This window comes from Caenorhabditis elegans, chromosome I (genome assembly GCF_000002985.6).
Source record: "Caenorhabditis elegans chromosome I".
Lineage (NCBI taxonomy): Eukaryota > Metazoa > Nematoda > Chromadorea > Rhabditida > Rhabditidae > Caenorhabditis > Caenorhabditis elegans.
In genome coordinates, this window is record NC_003279.8 from 14,589,741 (window position 1) to 14,614,977 (window position 25,237).

The window sequence follows — 25,237 nt, forward strand, 5'->3', positions numbered from 1 at the left end:
TATACAAACATGTATATATATATATAAATATATATATATATATATATATATATATATATATATATATATATATATATATATGTAGTATATGCTAAGGTGTAGTTTGTAGTCTGAACTTTTTAAGAGTCTTTGTAATTTCCGCTACTTTTTTTTTAAACCAAAATTTAATAGAAAACAGATAGATTTAAAAATGTAGTGTTTTTTTTGGAATTTTGTTAAAAAAGAGCATTGTAGTTTGTAGTCTAGGCATTCAACAAATATCGTTAGTTGAGGCTAAGACTACAAACTATACGGGATATGTTTTTTTTTCGAGAGACCAGAAATTGCGTATAGTTGCAAAAGTGTTATTTTGGAAAACTTGAGTATTTTGATCAAAATACAGTTGTTTTATTGTAATTTCGAGTGTTTTTTTTTGTAAAAACTTAAATTTTGAATTTTTCGCTTTTTTTTTTTGAAAAAACGAGTCCATTTTTTCAAAATTTTAAAAGAAATAATTTTTCAATCTCAAAAATTATATAAAAAAGAGTTTTTTTTTTAAATTTTGTGTAAATAAGATTCTAATTAACATTTTTTGGTTTTTTTAAGATTGAAATAATTATTTCGATTATGCACGAAAATTCTTTAAAAAATTTTTAAATTTTTTCGAGAATTTTCGTTCGGAAAATTTTGATTTTCCTACTAGAACATACCTCAAAATTTCTAAAAATGCCAAAATTCGAGAAAAAAAGTTTAGACTACAAACTACACATCCATTCAAGAAATGTTCAGCTTCACATTTTTTTAGTTGGCCATATACACCGTCACCAAAATGAAAAAAAAGCATTCCAAAAAGAAAGAAACACACATATATATATATATATAAAGAAAAAAACACAAAGCATTCTCAAAAGCAACTCTAGATATTTTTAAAATTCAAAAAGTTCCTCAAAAAATTATTCCAAAAAAAAAGAAAAAAAGAAACGAACCTCTGCGAACCGCCAATATTACTCGATGCACCACTACTAATAGTTGAACCGTCGAATGGTGTACGTGGAATTGCGTCTCTTGATGGAAGAGATTGTGGAGAGTACATCTGGAATCATTAATCTCGTACTTATACGGGTCATTGGAAATGAAGAATATATATTGAACTGCACACACACATTACATTACACAACATCTGTTAGACTTACTCAATTTCAAATTTGCACTTTTACAGCTAAATTTGGAGGATTTTACGATGATAATTATGATTTTTTATATATGGGTTCTGTTAATTTCTAAGACGTAACTTATCTTTTTTTAGACATAATAATCAACACTTATTACCATAAAAAGACTATCATTTTTTAATGAATACTTTCAATTTGGACTATATTAATTCGACTGAATTCGGTATTATTTGTTGTAGATATTGGATTTTTTTAAAATTTAACTTATAAGGATAATTTGAATTTAGGGAATTTGGAAAAAAAATAGATCTTAAAAATTAATTTCTACATGGATGGATTTAGTGTTCTAAATATTTTGCACTATTTCTCCACATTTGGAGTTAAATCAGAGTCCTAAATTTCGAATTTGAATTATTTTCTCACAGAAAACCTGTTATATTTTCTTTAAAACGTTCGAGAAACGAGTAATTGTCTAAATTTTCGAAATTTTTTTTTGGAGTTAAATGAACTGTTGTAGGTTCTAGAATACTTAAATTACTGACAAAGAACACCGTGTGTAAATTTCTAAAGATTTATAAGTTTTATTCAAATTTTCAATTTCATTAAAGTTAATATTTTTAATACCCCCTATTCTACATATTAACATAGAACTACTTTTTCGTGCAATACTAAAAAAATAATAAATAATTTTTCTGATTTATGCAAAACTATACCGAAAGTAGTTTCGAAGACAAAAAAAATGAAGACTCCTATAAATTCTATAGATTCAATGTTTTTAAAATAAGTTATTCGTATAATATTTTTGCTAATCCAGAAAAAAACAGATTTCATACGATTTTTAGAGAAAAAAAATTATTGGAAATAATACCCCAATTCTCAAAACTCTGATTTCAAAGTATCGAATAATTAAAATTATGTATATTCTACGATTAAAAAAAAGCATTCTTCAATTTTGGCATAGTCGTTAAGATGCGTTATAATAATAGATTTAATAATGGTTTTCTAGTTTTTTTTTTTTTTGATAATTGTGGCAAAACAAAAAATCACGGAGACTTAAAGGAAATTGGTATTTTTTTAATTGTAAATTTTTTTTGAAAACTTTTGAAAATAGTGTCAAACTTAAGAACACTGTTTTCAAAACTCTGAAAAAAAGTTGAAATTTTCGAAATTCTGTAATTAATCTATTTCTCTATCCAAACTCACACTATGCCCAACAATTCCGAATGGTGGCATTTTATCCTTCCACGACTGATCCGTAGCTCTTTGAGGTGATGAACGTGATGTTGAAGATACTGCTGATACTCTTCTGGGCAATCGAACTGGCGGTGGTTCCGTAGATGAAATCGATGTCAGGTTAGAGTCTGGAAATTTGGAAAAAAAAAATATATATGGAATGAAAACATTGAGAAATAGTAAATATATATATGTCTACATTTGTATCAGAAATCTATACAGGGGTTCTCTTTCTGTGTGTCTCTTGAGAAAACATTGTTATTGCCTTCTTATGTTGTACAAAACTCTAAGCTGTGCGGGGCAGGAGAAGGTATGCTTCTTCTTCTTCTTTTATAAGGAAGGTTGGGGTGTGTAGACAGTATATACAAAAACAAATAGAAACTTGGAATAATAGGAATGCATCGAGAGATCATTGGAAAAAATATATTCCGTTTATTTCAGGGGTGTGCGGTAATTGCCGATCGGCAAATGTTTTTTTAAAGGACAATTTGCCGGTTTGCCGGAAATTTTGGATTCCGGCAATTTATCGTTTGACCGGATATTTTCAATTCTGGCAAATTGCCGATTTGCCGGAAATTTTCAATTCTGGCAAGTTTCAGATTTTCCGGAAATTTTAAAGAGGGATTTTTTGTCGAAAATGAACATATCCGGCAAATCGGTAAATTGTCGATTTGCCGAAAATTTCCATTTTTGGCATATCGATTGCGCCGGTAATTTCAATTCTTTTGCTGGAAAAATCGTTTGCCGCCCATCCCTATTCTGAGCGGGGGCGGGAGTCAAAAATGTTTTTAAAAACTTAAAAGATTTACCAAAAAAAACCCCCAGTTTTTTACAACTCTTTGTTAATATTGATGAGAAAAATAGTCTGAATTATCTGAAAAGGAAAAACGATTAAAAATTTTAAGAATTTTCGCGCAAAAATCTAATTAATATCGGGGATGAACGAAAAACTTCGGACTTTTGTGAATCAATTTCTGTAGTGTTTTACTCTCGTATTGCATATCACACTACAAACTACAATAAGTTTTCCGGAGTGAAAATAATTTTCACGACTACACTTTAAAAAAATTTTTAGGAAATTTTTTTAATGGGGTTTTTATAAACGTAAATAGAGAACACCAAATTTTTCAATATTTTCTGGATTTTTAAAATTTTTGTTTTTAAGCCTAAATCTCGAAAAAGATTTTTCAAAGAAAAACTTACGATTGTCAAAATGACGTAATGGAGAACCATTCTTCTTCTTCACAGAAGCCATTCGATATCGTTCTTCTCCACCAGATTTCTCCAAAATGAGCATTTCATTGTCTTTTGAATATCCATCTGCAGCATCTTCATATTCCTCTTCATCATCTGTTTCGTCTTTTTCATTTGGATCATTATGGAATACCAATGTAGCACCTTTTCGGCTTTTGCTCAAGTGATTTGTAGATGCCGAACGCTTTTCGAACTGGAAAAAATGGCATTATTAAAGGTGGTGTAGTCGAATTTGAGACAGAGGTGGGCGGATATTTTTTCGGATATTTTCTAATAATGAATTTATCAATAAGTATTGATGTAGTTATTCTGGAAGAAATGTATCCGAACAAAAGAGTAACTATTAAGCAACATTTTAATATGATAAAACCTAGAAAAATTCTACAAGTTTTCCTTACCGAGACCTTAAAACTTATTAGCCGAGCAACATCGGATATCGGATATTACGGATATCGGATAATGGACTTGCATATCGTTTATACAGAAAACTTGTAGAATTTTTCTAGGTTTTATCATATTAAAATGTTGCTTAATAGTTACTCTTTGGTTTGGATACATTTCTTCCAGAATAACTACATCAATACTTATTGATAAATTCATTATTAGAAAATATCCGAAAAAATATCCGCCCACCTCTGATTTGAGACTATGCCTTAAAACATTCTCTATGCTCTTACAAGTCGATATGTGAAAGCGAAACATCACAAAAATTTCGCTAAAGCGAGTTATGAGCCTTCAAAGTGCCGAAAAAAAGTGCTCTTCGCCCATCTAATTCGAATTTCGCGCGCAAATGAGCGCCCCCTCGTGTGTGTACTCCTCTCGGACAATCCAATAATTAATTTCTCGATTTTCGGCAATTTTAGGCGATTTTTCGTACTTTAATGAGCCTATTCTCGTTTTTTATTAGAAATTGATGTTTAAAGAGACAATTATTAATCGTATTTTGTCAATAATTTGACGTGAAACAGTACAAAAAATGGAGAAAAAACTGGATAATTCAATAAAATGTGAGTTTTTATCTATTTTTTGGTGGTGTCATTGAGCAATCAATCGTTTCAAATTGTATTAATAGACTTTGACTCGTCGTTAATTCGATAAAAAAACATCGAAAAAACATTAAAAATTACGAAAAAAATACGAAAAATCGCCTAAAATTGCCGAAAATCGAGAAATTAATTATTGGATTGTCCGAGAGGAGTACACACGAGGCGGCGCTCATTTGCGCGCGCGAAAATCGAATTAGATGGACGAAGAGATTTTCTTCGGCACTTTGAAGGCTCATAACTCGCTTTAGCGAAATTTTTGTGATGTTTCGCTTTCACATATCGACTTGTAAGAGCATAGAGAATGTTTTAAACACAGTCTCAAATTCGACTACACCAGTGGTTAAGGCCAAAAAAGTTGTAGTTTGTAGTCAAAGTTTTAGTGATATCAAAAAAAAGCATACTGAGTTGAGAATTCGTGTGATTTTCAAGTAAAATATCATCAATTTTCTTCGAATTTTATATATTTTTAGCTTAAAGTTATGGTTTATGCTTTTTTTGGTGTTTTTTCGGGGAAAAAGTGAGGAGCTTCATTAAAATTCGTTGTTTTTTAATTTTAATGGGATTATTCAAATAGTGTTGGAAAATGTGGTATTTAGATGTCCTTTTTTATCCTTTTTTATGACGTATTTTATGTACAGTCGTGACGTCATTTTTCTACACTTTGTAATTTTCCGACACTACTTGAATAACCCCCATAAAAAAATAATGTCCGTAAAAATTCAGAAACTAAAAATCATTGAAAAAAATTTTTTATTGACACTAATCTGATATGTTGAGCTGCATAATTGGTGTTTGTTTCAAATTTCGCTTGAAGAGTTGTGTAGTTTGTAGTCTAACTACATCTTCTTCTGTTTTCTCTAACTTTTTTCAATTTTTTGTATCGGTTTTCACACAAAAAACTTGATTTTACGGAAGATTTCTGTAGTTTATAGTTTATCTACTTCTAAACTTACCGTATATTCTCGAATAGAGTACTGCACCCCCATCAAGGGTGGCATTTTTCGATTTTTTTCAGTGAAAATCGAGAAATCGAAAAAATGTTCTGGAAATTAACCATAAAATATGAGTTTTTTAAATCTAATTTTGTTTATATTTATAAGAAAAAACATACAATTTTTTTCTAAAAATAAGAATGAATAATGGCGAAAATATTATCAAGCTAATTTTTGAAACATCATCGGAAAATCGTAAAAAGGATTAAAGGATTAAAGGACGATCCGTTCTTCAAGTGCTATGCACTGCGGATCTGGGATTCAGGTACACTGCCTGGTGGTGATCCCACTGGGCTATAATTTAAGCCACGTCCTAGCCGGGGACTGGTCCAGTCGTGGATTGCTCCACTTCCCAATAGAGGCTGGGTGAACCTAGGGGGGTGAGGCCGGACTTGAACTCGTGACCTCCAGACTGCTAGCGGCCACCACTACCGACTGACCCATCTGCCCCCCTTTCTAAAAATTTTTTTCTAAAAAAAATCGAAAAACGAACACGCGTGATGAGCAACTAAAGTTGAGCAATGGGATGCAGCACTAATAGAGAATATACGGTAAAACATCTAAAATCTGAAAAAACCAACCGAAATACGTCCAACTTTATCCATATTCTCCAATTCTTCACTTCTTTTCAGCCTTGTCGTCTCTGTTACATCATCACTAACAACACGTCTATGCGCAATTCGATCACTATTAAATACGGTATTCGATGGAGCACTATTACAATGAACCATTGGATAAGTGTGCTCAACGACTTCTCGTACAGCTGGAGCTGCTCCTGGACCAACAGAAGATGAATGTGGTGGATAATGATTATACGGTATATGAATTGATTGTTGCTCGTGTTCCGACTCTTCACTGATTGCTGGAAGATCCGAATGTTTCCGATCGTCTGCAGAATGTCCACGGGGCGTTGAGTCAAGAGGATTTGTATTCTCTGAAAGTTTAAGAAAAATTATTTTCTTGAAATTTATTAAAAGTGGTGTAGTCGAATTTTTTTATTCCTTCTTAGACTCAAAATTGTCTAAAAACACCGAATTTCATAATGAAACTTCTTGAAAACTTCTCAAAAAAAGTTATGACGGCTCAAAAACTGGCCTGAAATTAGTTAAAATTTGAAATTTGTCAAGCGGCTGGAAACAATTTTTTTTTGAAATCACCGCCGTCAAATTTCGAGTATACAAAGTAATTATCTTGCGTTTTCAACTTCATTTATGGGGTTATTCAAGTAGTGTCGGAAAATTAAAAAAGTGTAGAAGAATTACGCCACAACTGAATTCAAGTATATAAAAACATGTATTTAAATACATTTTGCTACACATTACTTGAATAACCCATTAGGTATTTTAAATTTGATGGACGACGAGATTTGGTGCAAAAAATTTAAAAATGTCCATCAACTTTAAAATACCTAATGGGGTTATTCAAGTAATATAGCAAAATGTATTTAAATACATGTTTTTATATACTTGAATTCAGTTGTGACGTAATTTTTCTACACTTTTTTAATTTTCCGACACTACTTGAATAACCCCATAAATGAAGTTGAAAACGCAAGATAATTACTTTGTATACTCGAAATTTGACGGCGGTGATTTCAAAAAAAAATTGTTTCCAGCCGCTTGACAAATTTCAAATTTTAACTAATTTCAGGCCAGTTTTTGAGCCGTCATAACTTTTTTTGAGAAGTTTTCAAGAAGTTTCATTATGAAATTCGGTGTTTTCAGACAATTTTGAGTCTAATAAAGCAATTAAAAAACATTCGACTACACCACGTTTAAATAAAAACCTTTTTTTTTTTTTGAAAGATATGCTAATATAGAGTGAATTTCGGAAATTTGGTGAAATTTCCAAACAATTTTTGTAAAGTGAGGCGCCTAACGTATTGGAAATTTTTTTTACCGTTTAAGCTCGAAATTTTCGATTTTTCGGTTTTTTTTCATAGAAAATCGAAAAATTTGAGAAAAAATCTGCGGAAATCGGCAAAAAATTGGGTGAATTTTATAGGAAAAAAAACAATTTTCAAAATAGGGAAATTACTGAAAATTATCAAAACATAAATGTTCCGATTTTTTTCTTGAATTTGTAGAATTTCGGTTTTTTTTTCAGGAAACGTTCGATAAAATTTCACAAAACTCAATTATGTCGGCGGAAATTCAAATTTCCATAAAATTTTCAATTTTCTTGTCACATTAGTAAAATTTCGAATACAATAATAAATTCATAGAATTTTCCCAAAAAAAAAAAACGCCAAGAAAAATCTTTCAAAAGTATGATTCACACACACACACACACACATTTCTTGTGTCGATACACCATTTTTTTTTTTGTTTTTTTTTCTTCATCCGTCTCTTTTCTCAAACTATAACATGATGATGACGTGGCATGTAGGTAAACGGAAACGAAATAGGTATTGTATTCATGCAAATAAGGGTGTCATCATTTTCATCAATGCACTGTTGGGTGAAAGAGAGAGAGAATATATTATTTTTTGATAAAGAAGGGGAAGATGGGAGGAATAAGAAAATACCGTATTTCTTCTATTAGGTCTCCAAATAAGTTCCTGGTCAAAAATCATAACTTCTTTCGCTTTCTATAGATTTTTTTGAAATTGTGGGCATTTATGTTATCAACCATGATCTTTCATTTGACAATGGTCACAAAAGTTGTTGACCACCCCAAGTGCCCTAACTCGGAGCCAATTTTTTCAGGCATTTTTCAGATCTCGCTTCTTTTCAGCTTTGAATTGAGGTTTGTTTGCGGATTTTTCTTTGTTGAGAACACATTATTAGAAAACGACAAAAGTTTGGAAAAAAATTCGTACAAAAATTTTTTTTTGTCAGTCGTCAAACAATCTTCAAAAAATTTTTTGTCGAAAATTCTATATTTTTCATACAAAAATGATGTAACCAAGTGTAAACCATTTTTACACATAAAATTCATTTTAGTTTGAAATTTGAATCTCAAGAAATATCCAAAAAACTCGAAAAATTTCCGTAAAAATTATATTTTCTATTATCATTTTAGTGTATCGAACTAAATTGATATGTTTTGTATGTGTAAAAATAGTTTACACTTGGTTACATCATTTTTGTAGAAAAAATCTAGAATTTTCGACAAAAAATTTTTTCGAAGGTTTTTTGGACGATCAACCAAAAAAAACTTTTTGGACGGATTTTTTTCCAAACTTTTGTTGATTTCTTACGATGTTTTCTAAACAAAGTAAAATCCGCACACAAACCTTAGTTCAAAGCTGCAAAGAAGCGAGATCAGAAAAATGCCTGAAAAAATTGGCTCCGAGTTAGGACACTTGGGGTGGTCAACAACTTTTGTGACCATTGTCAAATGAAAGATCATGGTTGATAACATAAATTCCCAAAGTTTCATAAAAATCGATTTGCAGCGAACAAAGTTATGATTTTTGACCCGGGACTTATTTGGAGACCTAATATTAATATGGCTGCAATACTATTTTTCGATGGTCTTCCCGCTTGCAATACTAATAGGGAGTGCAAGACTATTAGGGAGTGCAATACTAATTTTCAGAACATTTTTCTGACTTTGAGCTTACTAGTTTTTTTCTGAAAAAGCTCGAATCTTTATGTAAAAATTCAGAAAATTTGATTTTAATTGTAACATATAAGTTCAAAAACTTCAATCTCGTAGAAATGATGTGAAAACTGTTGCAAAATAGGCAATTTTTTTGTTGAAATCCTGAAATTAACGAGACGGGCCTGCAATAAAAAAGAGTAAACGCAAGACTAATAGTGGGAGTACCATACTAATTTTCGGAAGGTCTCCGAGGGGGCAATACTAATAGGGAGTGCAAGTCTAATAGGGAGGCCATATTACTAGAAGATATACGGTATATGTGTGGAAGACGGTTTTTGAATGAAATATTGATGGGTGAGGCTAAGGAATTCTAGTTGAAAAAAAATAATTTTAATTAAAGGTGGAGTACTGAAATTTGAGATTTTGCTTTTTTAGACCCAAATTGGTCCAAAACTACCGAATTTCATAATGAGACATTCTGAAAATTTCCCAAAAAAAAGTTATGGCGGTTCAAAGTTCGGCAAAATAAGATCTATTATCAGCTAAAATCAAATTTTTTCCAAACTTCTCGGTGTCGCAACGTCTGGAACCTAATTTTTATTTATTCATCACTTTTTTATAAATACTGTGGTCTTTGATTGGGTGTTTATACGTTGATTTAAGTACATTTATGGTCTTTGGGGCACAAAATGTAACGTTTATTTGTGCCCCAAAGACAATAAATGTACTTAAATCAACGTATAAACGCCCAATCAAAGACCACAGTATTTATAAAAAAGTGATGAATAAATAAAAATTAGGTTCCAGACGTTGCGACACCGAGAAGTTGAAAAAAGTTTGATTTTAGCTGATAATAGGTCTTATTTTGCCGAACTTTGAACCGCCATAACTTTTTTTTGGGAAATTTTCAGAATGTCTCATTACGAAATTCGGTAGTTTTGGACCAATTTAGGTCTAAAAATGCAAAGTCTCAAATTTCGGTACTCCACCTTTAAGATTTCTAGTTTTTTTGAAAACATAACTTTGTTGAAGCTCACAAAATATATGTAGTTTGTAGTTTTAATACTGTTTTTTAACAAATTTTGATCGTTTTCGCTGTCTAAAAGGGGTGAAAATGATCGTCTCGACCTCAGAATTTGATATTTTATTATTTTATGAGCTAATAAAATATCTATCCATTAAATCTCTTTTTGGAGCAATAAAAATCTGAAAAAAGGATTCATACCATTCGAATAAGACGGCACTGAGCCAGAGCCGTTAACTGGATCGTATGATGTGAAGGATACTGGTGGGTAGGTGAATGAATCAGGCGATGAGATATCCTGAAAAATAAGGAAATAATTAGTTATTACGGGAACCCCAAATTCTGAGAATGCGTATTACACACAACATATTACGGGAACAATAAATCATGAGAATGCGTACTTGGTGCATTTTATTTGACGCGCGATATCTCTTAGCGAAAACTACAGTAAGAACTCAAATAACAATAGATATTTAAGCTCTTACTGTAGTTTTCGCTAAGAGATATCGCGCGTCAAATAAAGTGCTCCACGTACGCATTCTCATGATTTAATGTTCCCGTAATATTTGACGCGCAAAATATCTCACTACAGTAATCCTTTGAATGACTACTAAAGCTCTGGTGTCGATTTACGGGATCGATTTTCGAAAAGAATTTATTTTCGAATAGTGACACAGCTATATTCCATTTTTAGTCCTTTTTTCCGTATGATTGTCTATTTTTTGCGCAATTTCAATATTTTATCGATAGATAAAAAATTCAGCTCGTAAATCGACATACGAGCTACAGTAGTGTCATTTAAAGGATTACTGTAGTTTTCGCTACGAGATACTTTGCGCGTAAAATTTGTGTGTTCCCGTAATATTTAATGAGGGGTATTTGAAGTAAATTTTTCTAAATAACACCCATATTATAAATATAACAAAGGAAAAACTGAAAAAAGAAAGGTGAATTATTAGAAAATCCGGTGCAAAATGTCAAAAAAAAACGAATAATTTAGCGTTTTTCTTTCCTCAAATTTGTTTTTTTTTTCAAATAAAACTAGAAAAAAAAGGTTCTCAAAGACCGAATATAACTGTTTTATAACATTTTTCTTGAATTTTTTATGATTTTTTTTGAATTCCCGTGCTTTTCATTGGTTTTTCCTGATATTTTCTATAACATTTTGAATTGAAACACTATTTTTTTTTCAATTTTTGACAATTTTCCCGGGAACAAAATTTTTCATTCAGGTTTTCACATTTTCTTGTCTGAAAAATGTCCGAAAAATCAATAAATTTCGCCAGAAACTTCATTTTTAAAATTTTTGGCAATTTTCACTTTGAAGCCATGAAATTTTTAAGTAAAAATTGATGATTTTGATGAAACATCGTCCTCAACCAGTGTCATTTTAGACGAATTTTCTATTTTCAACAAAATTTAGTCGATTTTTTTCGCTTTTTTTGTTATAAATTTCATTTTAGGCTAATTTTAAGCCGTTAAATGTCCAAAAAAAAAACTAATAATTCAGCGTGTTTTCCTCAAACTTGGTTTTTTTAAAATAAAATTAGAAAAAAATTTCTTTCGGTTTTCCTTGATTTGAACGATTTTTTTTTTCAATTTTTGACATATTTTCCGCGAAAAAAATTTTTGATTCGAGTTTTTACATTTTCTTGACGGGAAAATGTTTAAAAATCAATAAATTTCGTCAAAAAAACCTCATTTTTGAAATTTTTGCAACAATTTTTAATTTCGTAATTTTTAGTTTTATTCGGTTATTCGGTTAGAAAAAAAATTTCAAATTCTTTAGAAATTTTCACCTTGAAGCCATTAAATTTTTAAGTAAAAATTGATTTTTTGCTGTGAAAAATCACATTGAGTGAGGCTAGAAAAGTTGTAGTTTGTAGTGTGTAAGCCTCAACCAATTTCTATTCAATTTTATGAATTTTTCTGCGGAAAAACGAATTTTCACTCCATTTTCTTGGCAAATTTGTCATTTTCAGCAAAAATTAGCCAAATTTTTTCGCTTTTTTGCTCTATAAATGGCAGTTTTTTGGTTAATTTTAAACCAAAAATAATATCCACACACACGAACCGTCGGAATTCGATGATGATCAGGGGAAGATGATGAATTGTGATCATCCATAATATCCATTTCATCCTCCCCCTTCATCAACAACAATCCTCCGCCAATTCCACTATCTGTTAGACCTCCTCCTTTTGTAGTAGTAGTGACCTGTATAAATTTGTAATTGGAAATTCGGAAAAAAGAAAAGAAATTGATTAATATTACCAGAGTATCGTAACTCCCATTTCGCAGAGAATCGTCGTTTCCGTCTTGCATTGTTGCCGCTAACAGATCTCCTGAAATTTTTTTATTTAATTGAATGCAAAAAATGAATGAAAATTTCAACTTTTTGCCCATTTTTCCCCCCTTGAAACCATAAAATTTCGGAGTAAAAATCGATTTTTCGCTGAAAAACAACTTTGAGTGAGGCTAGAAAAGTTGTAGTTTGTAGTGTGTGACGGAAATTAGTGAATTTTTTGCTAAGAAAAAACAACGATTTCAGTCAAAATTCCACGTTTCCAACTCAATTTTTCCAAATTTTTTACCCACTACTAACCGAGGCTCCGGCTCCGATCACTATTCGAATTGGCATTTACAACATCACTATGATGATGATGATGCTGTGCACACTCGGACAACGAATCCAACGAATTTGCAATGCTCCGCGGAGTGACAGGACGGGCGGTGCCACCACCGCTTCTCATCTCCTCTTCAACAATCATTGGTGGCGGCGGTGGAGAAGTTGGAGAATTCCATGAAATTGAGGATTCTGAAACAAAAAATATTATTTAAAAGTGACGGTGAATTTTGAGTTAAAAATCAGAAAAAATGAACCGGAAAATCAAGAAAACTTTGGTTGAGGCTAAAGAAAATTGTAGTTTGTAGTCTCTGAGCCTCAACCAACCGGGAAAAATGTCACAAATGATGGAAATAAACGAAAAAATCGAATTAAAAACCATTTTTTAGCATTTTTTTTCTAATTTTTAATAGTTTTCCTGCACAAAAATCAGTTTTTTGTTATTTTTTATCGAATTTTTACGATTTTTTAATCAGAAATTGTTTTCTGAACTCCAAAAACTGTTGGGTGAGGCTGGAAAAGTTGTAGTTTGTAGTCTGAGCCTCACCGAAAGTCAAAACTGTTTTAGATTGTGGAAAAATCGGATTTAATCGGGTTTTTAGTGAATTTTTTATGGAAATTGTCATAAAAAACTCGAAAACAGCAATTTTTATGATTTTTTTCATAAAGATTGAAGAATATTGTAGTTTGTAGCCTGAGCCTCATCCAAAGTCAAAACCGCGGTTTTTTAGTGATTTTCCTTCAATTTTTATGAATTTTTCTGCGGAAAAGCGAGTTTTTACTCAATTTTCACGGTTTTTTCCTAAAAAAAAAATAACGTTACCAGTCTTTTGAGCCAAAACTGGGCAAAAATGAATCAGAAAATCAAGAAAACTTTGGTTGAGGCTAAAGAAAATTGTAGTTTGTAGTCTCTGAGCCTCAACCAACCGGGAAAAACGTCACAAATGATGGAAATAAACGAAAAAATCGAATTAAAAACCATTTTTTTAGCATTTTTTTTTTAAATTTTAATAGTTTTCCGTCATTTTTTATCGAATTTTTACGATTTTTTAATCAGAAATCGTTTTCTGAACTCCAAAAACTGTTGGGTGAGGCTGGAAAAGTTGTAGTTTGTAGTCTGAGCCTCACCGAAAGCCAAAACTGTTTTTGATTGCGGAAAAATCGGATTTAATCGGATTTTTAGTGAATTTTTTATGGAAATTGTCATAAAAAACTCGAAAACAGCAATTTTTATGATTTTTTTCATAAAGATTGAAGAATATTGTAGTTTGTAGCCTGAGCCTCATCCAAGCTTCAATTTTTTTTCGAATTTTTCTGCGCAAAAACGATTTTTCACTCCATTTTCTCGGTTTTTTCCTAAAAAAAAATAACGTTACCAGTCTGGAAATCGGCTCCAAAATACGGTTGCTGCTCTCTATCGGGAAGCAAATAGATGCCCGGTGAGGTGTATGGTTGATAGCTGAAGTACGACGGAGAGGATGACGTCACCAAGTTGTTGAATTCGTATCGAGGAGACGACGATTCACTGAAAATGGGGAATGAAGGGTTTAAATTGTTTAATTTATGGGAATTTCGCTGTAAAAAAAAGCAACAAAAAAAACAAGAATTTTGGCAAAATTCCTCCAAAATGAGAACTGTGACCAATCAGCGATTTGCCGATTTGCTCCGCCCACTTGTGAACCAATCAGATCATTTTGGAGGGAAAATAGCCAAAAATTGAAAAATCGGTTTGAATTTTCCAATTTTTCGCGATTTTTTTTCGTTTTTTTTTTGGTGATTTTTTCTGATTTTGAGATTATTCTGGATTTTTTAAAGCAAAATATCGTTTAAAATCAATATAGCACGACGGGGAAGAAACAAAAACACAGGCTTTGGGTCATCATCTCATCTCAAGTCTCACGAGACAATTTGCGGGGGAAAACGGACAGAGGGAGGGCTGACGAAGAACAAGAAGAAGAAGAACACATTAAGAGAGCGAACGATATGGAGAATTGTGTTTGATTGGATTTTTCCACTTTTTTTCTCGCGAAAAATCAGCTGAGAGATCTCTAAAGAATCAAAACACTGCAACTTTTTCCTCACGAGGGACGAGGAAAAGTGGTTTCTAGGCCATGGCCGAGGGGCCGACAAGTTTCAGCGGCCATTCATCTTGCTTTGTTTTTCGCCTGTTTTCTTTTGTTTTTCATTGATTTTTTTCGTTTTTTCTTAGTAAAACTGATAAATAAATATTTTTTACAGATGCTAAAACAATTTCCAAGTAAAAAAATTATGTATTCAGTGGGCAAGCAGCGGTGAAAGTGGGCAATGTAAAATGATGGATTACGGGAATAAAACACCTAAACTTTTTCTGAAACATGATACATATGATGCTTAAATGCTGAGACTACCTGATTTTCATAACGAGACCGCTGGAAAAGTTTTGAGGTTTCCAAAATTCAACTTTTTTGGTGAAAAAGTCGAGATTTTCGCACAAAAAGTTGAATTTTGAAAACCTCAAAACTTTTTCAGCGGTCTCGTTATGAAAATCAGGTAATTTCAGCATCTAAGCAGCATATGTATCATGTTTCAGAAAAAGTTTAGGTTTTGTATTCCCGTAATCCATCATATTACAATGCCCACTTTCACCGCTGCTTGCCCACTGAATACATGATTTTTTTACTTGGAAATTGTTTTAACATCTGCAAAAAGTATTTATTTATCAGCTTAAATAAGAAAAAACGGGAAAAAATCGGTGAAAAATAAAAGAAAACAGGCGAAAAACAAAGCAAGATAAATGGCCGCTGAAACTTGTCGGCCCCTCGGCCATGGCCTAGAAACCACTTTTCCTCGTCCCTCGTGAGGAAAAAGTTGCAGTGCGAAAATAAATTGATTTTTGGTTTTTTTTTTGAGCTGAAAACTCTGAAAAATCTGAAATAGCTGGAAAAAGTAGGTGAAATTTGAGTTTTTTGAATAAATTATTCGATTTTCAGCGGAATAAAACTTAAAGTTTTGAGTATTAATCGATTTTCAAAGGATTTTGATGTCATTAACGGAGAAATTTAAGCTAAAACTGAGGAAAAATGAATCAGAAAGTGAAGAAAACTTTGGTTGAGGCTAAAGAAAATTGTAGTTTGTAGTCTCTGAGCCTCAACCAACCGGGAAAAATGTCATAAATGATGAAAATAAACGAAAAAATCGAATTAATAACCATTTTTAGCGTTTTTCTTTTAATTTCTAATAGTTTTCCTGCACAAAAATCGGTTTTTTGCCATTTTTTATTGAATTTTTACGATTTTTTAATCAGAAATTGTTTTCTGAACTCTTTTCAAGTTTTTTGAATAAATAATTCGATTTTCGGCGGAAAAATGGTATATAAAGTTGAAAATTTTGGATTTTGATTTAAAAAAACGCTGTTTTGATTCAAAAAAGAAAAAACTTGGCGGGTGATGAAATTAGCTGGAAAAGTGCGCGGCAGACTTGCACCCCCTGGCTCCGCCCATTTTTCTGCGCACCCATAGTTCTTTTAGCGCAAAAATGGAAGATTTTACAGGTTTTTTTCAGTTTTTATCACTGATTTTCTGTTAAAAATCGCTACTAAACGGAAATAAACTAATTAACAATAAATTTTAAAGTTTAAAAACTGGATTTCAATGCAAAAATGAGCAGAAATTTTCAGTTTTTGGCGATTTTTAACATTTTTAGCATACGAAGTTCATGATTTCACAACTAAATTTGAAAATTTTGATTAAAAAAGTATTTATTAAGTTGGAAATTAAGTTTTTCTAGATTAATACGTGTTTTAAGCAAAAAAATACGCTGAAAATCAATTTTTTAGTGAATTATGGGATTTTCAAAATCTATTATTATGTTTCACGACGGAAAAAAAAATGTTATTTAACTAACGAATAAAATATGTTCAAACTGAATTTTTTGGACTTGGACTAAAAATGTTTGGTTGAGGCTGAGGCTACAAACTACAGCTTTTTAGCCTCAACTTATTTGGATTTTTGCGGATTTTCTGGGAAATCTCTAGAATTTCAGGAATTTTATGGAAAAATTGGAATGGAAAACGGAAATTTTTTATTAAATAGGACATTTACTAGCCTCTTTTCGGCTTTAGAATTGAAAATTTTTAGAAATTTGTTTTTTTTTTCACTGAAAGTAAACCAAAAATAAAATATTATTTGATTTTTAGCAGAAATTTTGATTTAAAAAATATATAAAAGCGATTTTTTTGGAATTTAAAATGTAATTTTATTGAGCAACAATCGTTTGGTTGAGGCTAGGGCTACAAACTACACATTTTTAGCCTCACCCAAAACATGGTTGAGGCTATGAAGTTGTAGTCTGTAGCCTGAGCATCTACGAACCTGGAAAAACGTCATAAATGGTGAAATTTCAGGAAAAATAGAATTAATAACCATTTTTAGTGTTTTTTTATTCAATTTCCAATAGTTTTCCTGCACAAAAATCAGTGTTTCGTCATTTTTTATTGAATTTTACGATTTTTCAATCAGAAATTGTTTTCTGAACTCCAAAACTGTTGGGTGAGGCTGGAAAAGTTGTAGTTTGTAGTCTGAGCCTCACCAAAAGTCAAAAAATCGGATTTTTAGTGAATTTAATCAAATTTTTATGGAAAATGTCATAAAAACGCAAATTTTATTCAATTTTTTGATCAGAATGAATTTCATACTAAATTTGTGAAGTTTAAGCTAAAATCTGACGTTTTAAAGCGTTTTTTGTGGGGATTTCGAGGAATGTTTCACGATTTTTCGATAATTGTACAAGTTTGTCGGCGAAAATGTTGTACAAAAGAAGAAACCATCAATACTAACCAATTAGTGTGAGAATCGCTTTGAACTTCTTTCGAAACTAGATACGAGAAGAAGAGTTTAAATTGGAACGAAAAGTGAATCTAAGTGACGAACAAGAGGTTTACGAGCTGTGGAGAAGTCCCTGAAAAGAGAGAGAGAGAGAGAACTGGAGAAATGAGCACAAAAAATGAGGAGCAGCTGGCAGGATTGCAGGATTCGGAGCAACACAATTATTAGTAGCACTCGGACCAGGGGTGTGCGGATAACCGATTTTTTCGGCTAACGGCTAAATCGGCTACTGCCGATTTTTTGAGAACCGGCTAACGGCTAATTCGGCTAATCTCAGTCATTCAAATCGGCTAATTTTCGGCTAATTTGGCTAAAAAATCGGAAAATATTCATTTGGTTAAGCTTTTTTTGTCCATTCTGTTAATTCAGGTTTTGGGTTAATTTTTCACTGTTATTGAGCAAATTCAGGGATGAACGACTGTTCAAATAGGAAAAAATCATACAATTTCACAAAATTTTGTTTTCCAAAAAAATGTTTTAGTTGAATTAGCCGAAATAGCCGATCGGCGAATTCGGCTAAATCGGCTATTATCCGCACACCCCTGACTCGGATCACTTGGCTCAAGAGATGACGATCTTTTTCGTTTTTATTTATTAGTTCAAAGTGCGAAAATGGTTTTTTCTGGGAATTTTTTGAGTTTAAAATGTAAAAAAAAATGCGTTAAAAATGTTTTTTTTTTGTACTCAGACAAACGCTTAGTCGTCTAATTAGATTTCAACCAAATATAATGGGGACATAATTCATATTTGTTTAGAAATGCCATATTGGATTATATTTGCTCCATATTTGATTAGATTTGTTCTATATTATATTAGATTTAAACCATTTTCATTAGACTCGTTCCATATTGGATTAGATTTTAACCATATTTGATTAGAAATTCCATATTGGATTAGAATAGGAAGCCTATTAATTATGTCCCCATTATATTTGGTAGAAATCTAATTAGACGACTAAGCGTTTGTCTGAGTAGAAAAAATAAATATTTTTAAAATATTTTAGACGAATACAACCTTTCAGTCATTAAAAATTTAGAAATTTGACTTTTTGTTTCACTGAAATTAAATTAAATATTATTTGATTTATAGCGTAAATTTTGATTTTAAAAAATATTAAATCCGATTTCGCAATCGAAATATTAATTTTAACTAGCAAAAATCATTTTGGTGAGGCGCTAAGGCTACAAACTACACATTTTTAGCCGGGTGAAAGAAATCGTGATTTGAGGAGGATTTCGGAATTTTTTGCCCCATGGAGTTTCAATATTTTAAAGGTTCTCAGCTAAAATCCTCAATTTTGAGCATTTTCGCGAAAATGTGACAACTTCCATAAAAATTCGTGAAAAATCCGATTAAATCGAATTTTCCAGAAGTTTTGAGTTTGGGTGAGGCTCTGGCTACAAACTACAACTTCTCCAGCCTCAACCAATCGTTTTTAAAGCGAAAAAAAAACAATTTTTTACTGAAAAAATTGTGAAAATTCAATAAAAAATGACAAAAAAAAACTAGAAACAAGAAATAATTCGATTTTTTCGACTATTTCCTCAATTTTTCACATTTTTAACCGAAATTATAGTTTGGGTGGAGGAGGCTTAGACTACAAACTACAATTTTCTTTAGCCTCAACCAAAACTTTTGTCTTCGGGAAGTACAAAAACTGCGTAAATCGACACTCAGACACCTTAAACTGTCAAAATCAACGTTCCAAACATACTTTTTCTTGGGAAAAAGTTTCAAAAAACCCTGCTTACTCCCACATTTCCACATTAATATTTACAATTCGGCTCTCTCTCTTTTTTGCCGAAAAAGGAGGTGATAAGTGGGGGTGAAAAGAGAGGAATGAAGGAATGAAACAACAGTTCAGTTTAGTTGATGATGACTAATTTGATTTGATTTGGTAAAAAAGTGAAAGTTGTTTTATGCATTTGGAACGGGGGATGTATAGAGAGAATAGAGACGAAGATGATAATGATAATAGGGAAGAGAATGATGAAGGACGGGGTATCCGAACATTTTATATATATATAGTTTATCGATAAATTAGTTTTTAGCTTTGAATGGTGTTGTGGAGAAGGAAGAGAGAATTAGATACCGTATATTCTCTATTAGTGCTTCATCTCCAGTAGTACTGCAGCAGAGGTGGGCGGATATTTTTTCGGATATTTTCTAATAATGAATTTATCAATAAGTATTGATGTAGTTATTCTGGAAGAAATGTATCCGAACAAAAGAGTAACTATTAAGCAACATTTTAATATGATAAAACCTAGAAAAATTCTACAAGTTTTCTGTATAAACGATATGCAAGTCCATTATCCGATATCCGTAATATCCGATATCCGATGTTGCTCGGCTAATAAGTTTTAAGGTCTCGGTAAGGAAAACTTGTAGAATTTTTCTAGGTTTTATCATATTAAAATGTTGCTTAATAGTTACTCTTTTGTTCGGATACATTTCTTCCAGAATAACTACATCAATACTTATTGATAAATTCATTATTAGAAAATATCCGCCCACATCTGTACTGCAGTCTCTAATAGTGCTGCATTCAAAAAGGGTCCGAAAAATAGTGCTGCAGTCTCTATTAGTGCTGCAACCCATTTTCTATAGAGAGAGTCACTTGACAGTTTCGATATTTTTGGGTATTTTTTATGTATATTTTTGATGACTTTTTGTTAATTAACGAAAGTAATTGAATTATTGGGTCTTTTTGTTACAAAAGTTCGCACTTTTTATGAATTTCTGGTTGAAAAATGAGCTTTTGTGACTAAAAACTAGTGATCTACTCGGCATTTCGTGCCTACTTTCTCCCACCTTTTTGCCGGAAGGCGAAAAATGGCCATAACTAGGCGGCAAAAAGGTGGTAGAAAGGTGGCAAAAAGGTGAGAGGAAGGCGGAAAAAAGGTGTACAGAAGGTGGGAAGGCCAAAAAACGGCGGATCCACTGTTTTTTGGCCTTCCCACCTTCTGTACACCTTTTTTCCACCTTCCTCTCACCTTTTTGCCACCTTTCTACCACCTTTTTGCCGCCTAGTTATCGCCATTTTTCGCCTTCCGGCAAAAAGGTAGGAGAAAGAAGACGCGAAATGCCGAGTATATTTGAAAATAGCCGTTCGAAAATTAATGATGCAGTCGCCAGTAGTACTGCAGTCTCTAATAGTGCTGCATGCAGCACTAATAGAGAATATACGGTAAATACATTGACATTTATTCTGAAATTCGCCTATTTTGGATTAAACCATTTGAAAAAATTTCCATGAAAACTACCAATTTGGCATATTTATTGGCTGACAGATATTTCGAAAAATGTGATTTTTTCCCGATATTTTTACAAAATAAACAAAATGCAACAAAACAAAAATTACGCTTAATTTTCGATTTTCACTGGAAAAATTGGCATTTTATTCTGAAAAATATCCAATGAAAACCTCCAAATTTCTACAGAAATCAGTTGGTTGAGGCTCAGACTACAAACTATAATAATGTTTTTTGTTGGAATTTGTTTGGCTTATTTTGATTGAATAATTGAATAAAATTATTGGCTGAAGCTACAAACTACAAAAATTGAGCCTCACTGATTATGTTTTATAACTCAATTTTGAGAATGGTTGAGGCTGGAAAAAGTTGTAGTTTGTAGTCTTTAGACTCAACCATTATTTGCAAATTTTTAAGAATTGAAATATTCAGTAGGAATTACAATTTACAGAAAAAAAACTATTCAAATCCAGCAAAAAATTTTTAGAAAAGTTGGTTGAGGCTGAAAAAATTGTAGTTTGTAGTCTTTAGCCTCCACCAACCTTAGGTTTCAGTTTAAAACATCGAAAAATTTGAAATAAAAAGAAAAAACCGAGTTTTCACAAATTTTATCAAATTTTGAAGAAATTTTCATTGAAAAATGCTGGAAAATCCTAATCAGACTACAACACTACACATTTTTAGCCTCAACCATGGATTTTCTTGGAATTTTTTCCGAAAACCTCAAAAATTGTGCGGTTTTGTTCGAAATTTCAGGAATTTGCATCGTAATAATTCAATTTTTGAGGCGAATTTTCAAAATTTTGAAAGCCTTTTCAACACGAGACACCACGAAAAGACCTATTGAATCACCTGTAAAGGAGATTTTCGACAATAAAAAAGGATTGTAATCGATCTTCCTTCCACCCGTTGTTACCCAAGGAATTTCCGTAAATTTTCGGTTTTATGTAGTTTTCTGTGCGTTTTCTCCACACACACATCTGTCTTTTTTGTCCGTGCGCGCGCAAAAACGGCCGCCAATTTGAATTCAAATAAAAAAGAAAAAACCTTCGGAAAAGTTTAATTAGCAACACTTTTTCCAATGTTTCAATTCTAATACTAATTATGGCATTTAAATCCAATACTTCTTACCATATAGAATTAGTGCCTAAACGTAACAATTTCTTAGATCTGAAAATTTCATTCAGTTTAGTTGAAAATCATTTTCGGATCTAAGAAATTTTTATGTTTAAGCACTAATTTTATATGCTAAGTATTGAATTTAAATTCCATAATTTGTAGAATTGAAACTTTCGGAAAATGTTGCTAATTAAACTTTCCGAAGGTTTTTTTTTTTAATTTTGAATTTAAATTTACATCCGTTTTGCAAAACGTTTTGCGTTTAATTAATATTTTACTACTTCATATTCTGAAAAACGCCTCGAAATCTAGTGCCTAATGAAATTGACTGTAAATTTGAGTTCAAATTTAAGAAAACACCTTACTTGTTAGAAAGTATAATTAGCAACATTTTTCCAATATTTCGCATAGGAATTATATCAATTACGGAATTTAAATCCAATATTCTCCATTTAAAATTAGTGTTAAAACATAAAATACTTTAAAAAATTACATAGATCTTGTAAAATGCCTTTTAGTTTTATTGAAAGCCATCAGAACAAATTGAATATTTTATATTTGAGCACTCACTGATGTTTAATATAGAGATAGATATTAAACATCAGTGAGCTGAGCGCTCGAATATAAAATATTCAAATTTCTGTGATGGCTTTCAACAAAACTACAAGGCATTTTAGATCTATGTAAATTTGTTTAGGGATTTTACGTTTTAACGCTGATTTTAAATGGAGAATATTGGATTTAAATTCCATAATTGATATAATTCTTATGTGAATATATTGGAAAAATGTTGCTAATTAGAGTTTGCAAGGTGTTTGAATAAAAATTGACAAAACCTAGTGACTAATGAGTTTCCAAAACCTTAAACCCCAAAAAAAACCAAATAAAAAGTGTAAATGTAGTGTGTGTGTGTGTATACAAAGTAGAAAGGAAGATAAGGAGGAAGCAGAACGAGTTGTATTGGAATGATGGGCAAGCAACCAAGAGAGATAGAGAGGAACATGAGAGACGCAGGATGATCGAACACACACACTGTAGAAGATGGTGTGTGGTGACCTTAAGGGCTCAACACTCTCTACAAACATGGTAATTGGAGAATGTGTTAGAGGAGGGAAGGGGACTCACAATGTTTTGGGGATGATCTGGGAAGAAGCGAACGGAAAATTTGAAAATAGGAGTAGATCAGGAGTGCGCGCGGCAATTGTAGATCGCCCCAAAAATTGGTACTTTTTCAGATTTCTACCCCAAAATGTTTTCGATATTTTCATTCGTAAACTTTTTAGTAATTTCATTTCAGACGTAGTATTGTTATTTTCTAATTTTAAGCCTAAAAATTGAAATAGAATTGAAATAAACATTCACGTGTGAATTTAAATTGAAATATAATATTATTGATAGTGAGTTTTATAAAATTAAAAAAAAACACTTTAAGGTGCAAAAATCGGAAAAGTACCAATTTTTGAAAACCGGTAATTGTCGGAATTACCGGATTGCCGGAAATATAAAATTGATGCTTTTTTGTAGATGTTCTCTGTTCAATCTAAAAATGATTTAATCTTTAAGGGTTAAATTTTTTCTTATAGAGAATGACTACCCGAATACTAGAAAACATGGTGATATTTTTTTAATTTTTGAAATATAATTGGGTTTGAAAATTGCCGCGCATTGCCGCGCACCGCCGATTCTGAATTTTTTAGTGTTTGTTTAGATAATTTTTAAAACATTTGTCAAAATATTTAATACTTCATCCTATTTATCAGGATTTCGGTTTTTTAAATTTGTGAGTTTTTGAGTTTTTTTAAAATGGAAGTGTCTAAATTGAAAAATCACTGCAAAGAAATTTCAAAAAAGTGACGCGAAAAAAGAATCCAATTAGTTTTAAAAAGTATGTTAAACCCCCACAATTTGGAATTCAGAGTCTTAAAAAATGTAGTTTGTGGCGTACTTTTAGTACTTTTAATGTTGTATTTTACCAAATTACCAAAAATTAGTAACGATTTTCTCTTAATATTACTGCAGTTTTCACATATTTCAATTGGAAAATTGATCGAAATATGTTTTTTTTTTTCAATTTTCTGTTGAAAAATTTAAAAGAGTAACTAATAAATGACGGATGAAAAGGGAATATCAACAAAATTTAAAAATTTTCAATACTTTTTGGTGTTAACTGTATTCTGAACGGAATTAAGCAGTGCTGATTGATTGAAAATACCGACAAATTGCTTTAAAATGAGGATTTTCAATAAATATGAGTCGTTGAGGCTCTGAGACTACAAACTACAACTTTTCTAGCCTCATTCATGGTGATTTTCCGCTGAAAAATCAATTTTAACTCAAAAATTTATGGTTTTTGGATGACAATAGGAAAAATCTGTAAAACCTTCTTTTTATCAAAGAAAATTTGAAAAATGTTGAGTTTTAATGTTTTTTTTTCCCAAAATTCGGGCGAAACTTTGTTTTTCCCTCTCATCTCTGATGTGAGAGCACAAGACAAAAAATGGCGATCGTAAAATGAAATTTCAAGATTTTTCTCTGAAAAATCAAGAAAAAATGAGAATTATCTTTAGAAAACCGTAGAAAACCGCTAAAACTTCAAAATTTCGAAGGAAAATGGGGAAAAATCGAAAATCATACAATTTCGAAACGAAAAACGCTGGTTTTTCAAAAAATCAGCATAAAATATTCGTGTTTCACAGCAATAAACCTCAAAAAATGAGCCAGAAAATATAAAATCATGAAAATAAACCCCTAAAAAACTAAATATTACGAAATTCGGAATATTTTAGGCTCTAACGTTGAAAATCTCATGTAAATTGATTGTTAAAAGCCATTTAAATGTAATTTTTGATGAAAAAATCAATGAAAACCCACAAAAACAGCTGTAAAACCAGAAAAATATCGAAAAAAAAGATAAATCCATTCGAATTCGAAAAATAAACCAGCAGAAAAGCGCGCGGCACCTTTGCACCGCCAAACCCCGCCCACTTTTCCGTGCCTTCGCAACGCGCGCTTTTGACTATATTTAAAATATGTATAAAATTAATTTTAAAGCGGGGGATTTGAATTTGTAAGCATAAAAATGCAATTTTCCATCGAAAAACGATTAAAAAGAGCAAATTTGCCAGAAAG

At 31.5% G+C, this 25,237-nt stretch overlaps 1 protein-coding gene and 2 non-coding genes across 7 annotated transcripts in view; 1 reads left to right on the top strand and 2 right to left on the bottom strand.

Annotated features, from left to right (window-relative positions):
- The window catches only part of rhgf-3 (DH domain-containing protein), a gene marked incomplete at both ends in the record, with an annotated part of 49,355 nt that overhangs the window by 22,572 nt on the left and 1,546 nt on the right, over positions 1 to 25,237 (bottom strand). For 3 of the 5 annotated variants that reach the window (NM_001313475.3, NM_001313476.3, NM_001373664.2), the window contains 9 exons: positions 966 to 1,072; positions 2,355 to 2,512; positions 3,588 to 3,831; positions 6,258 to 6,610; positions 10,451 to 10,547; positions 12,324 to 12,464; positions 12,522 to 12,592; positions 12,853 to 13,065; positions 14,250 to 14,398. In NM_001313475.3, the coding sequence (NP_001300404.1) occupies positions 966 to 1,072; positions 2,355 to 2,512; positions 3,588 to 3,831; positions 6,258 to 6,610; positions 10,451 to 10,547; positions 12,324 to 12,464; positions 12,522 to 12,592; positions 12,853 to 13,065; positions 14,250 to 14,398 (1,533 nt within the window). Of the gene's footprint in view, positions 1 to 965; positions 1,073 to 2,354; positions 2,513 to 3,587; positions 3,832 to 6,257; positions 6,611 to 10,450; positions 10,548 to 12,323; positions 12,465 to 12,521; positions 12,593 to 12,852; positions 13,066 to 14,249; positions 14,399 to 25,237 lie in introns of those variants that run through there. The other 2 variants (NM_001313519.3, NM_001313522.3) reach the window with 2 other exon arrangements.
- On the top strand, positions 16 to 90 carry Y105E8A.45. Its single transcript, NR_050754.1, has one exon. It is a non-coding gene; the product is annotated as an Unclassified non-coding RNA Y105E8A.45 (non-coding RNA).
- Positions 16 to 90, bottom strand: Y105E8A.48. The gene has a single exon (NR_050755.1). It is a non-coding gene; the product is annotated as an Unclassified non-coding RNA Y105E8A.48 (non-coding RNA).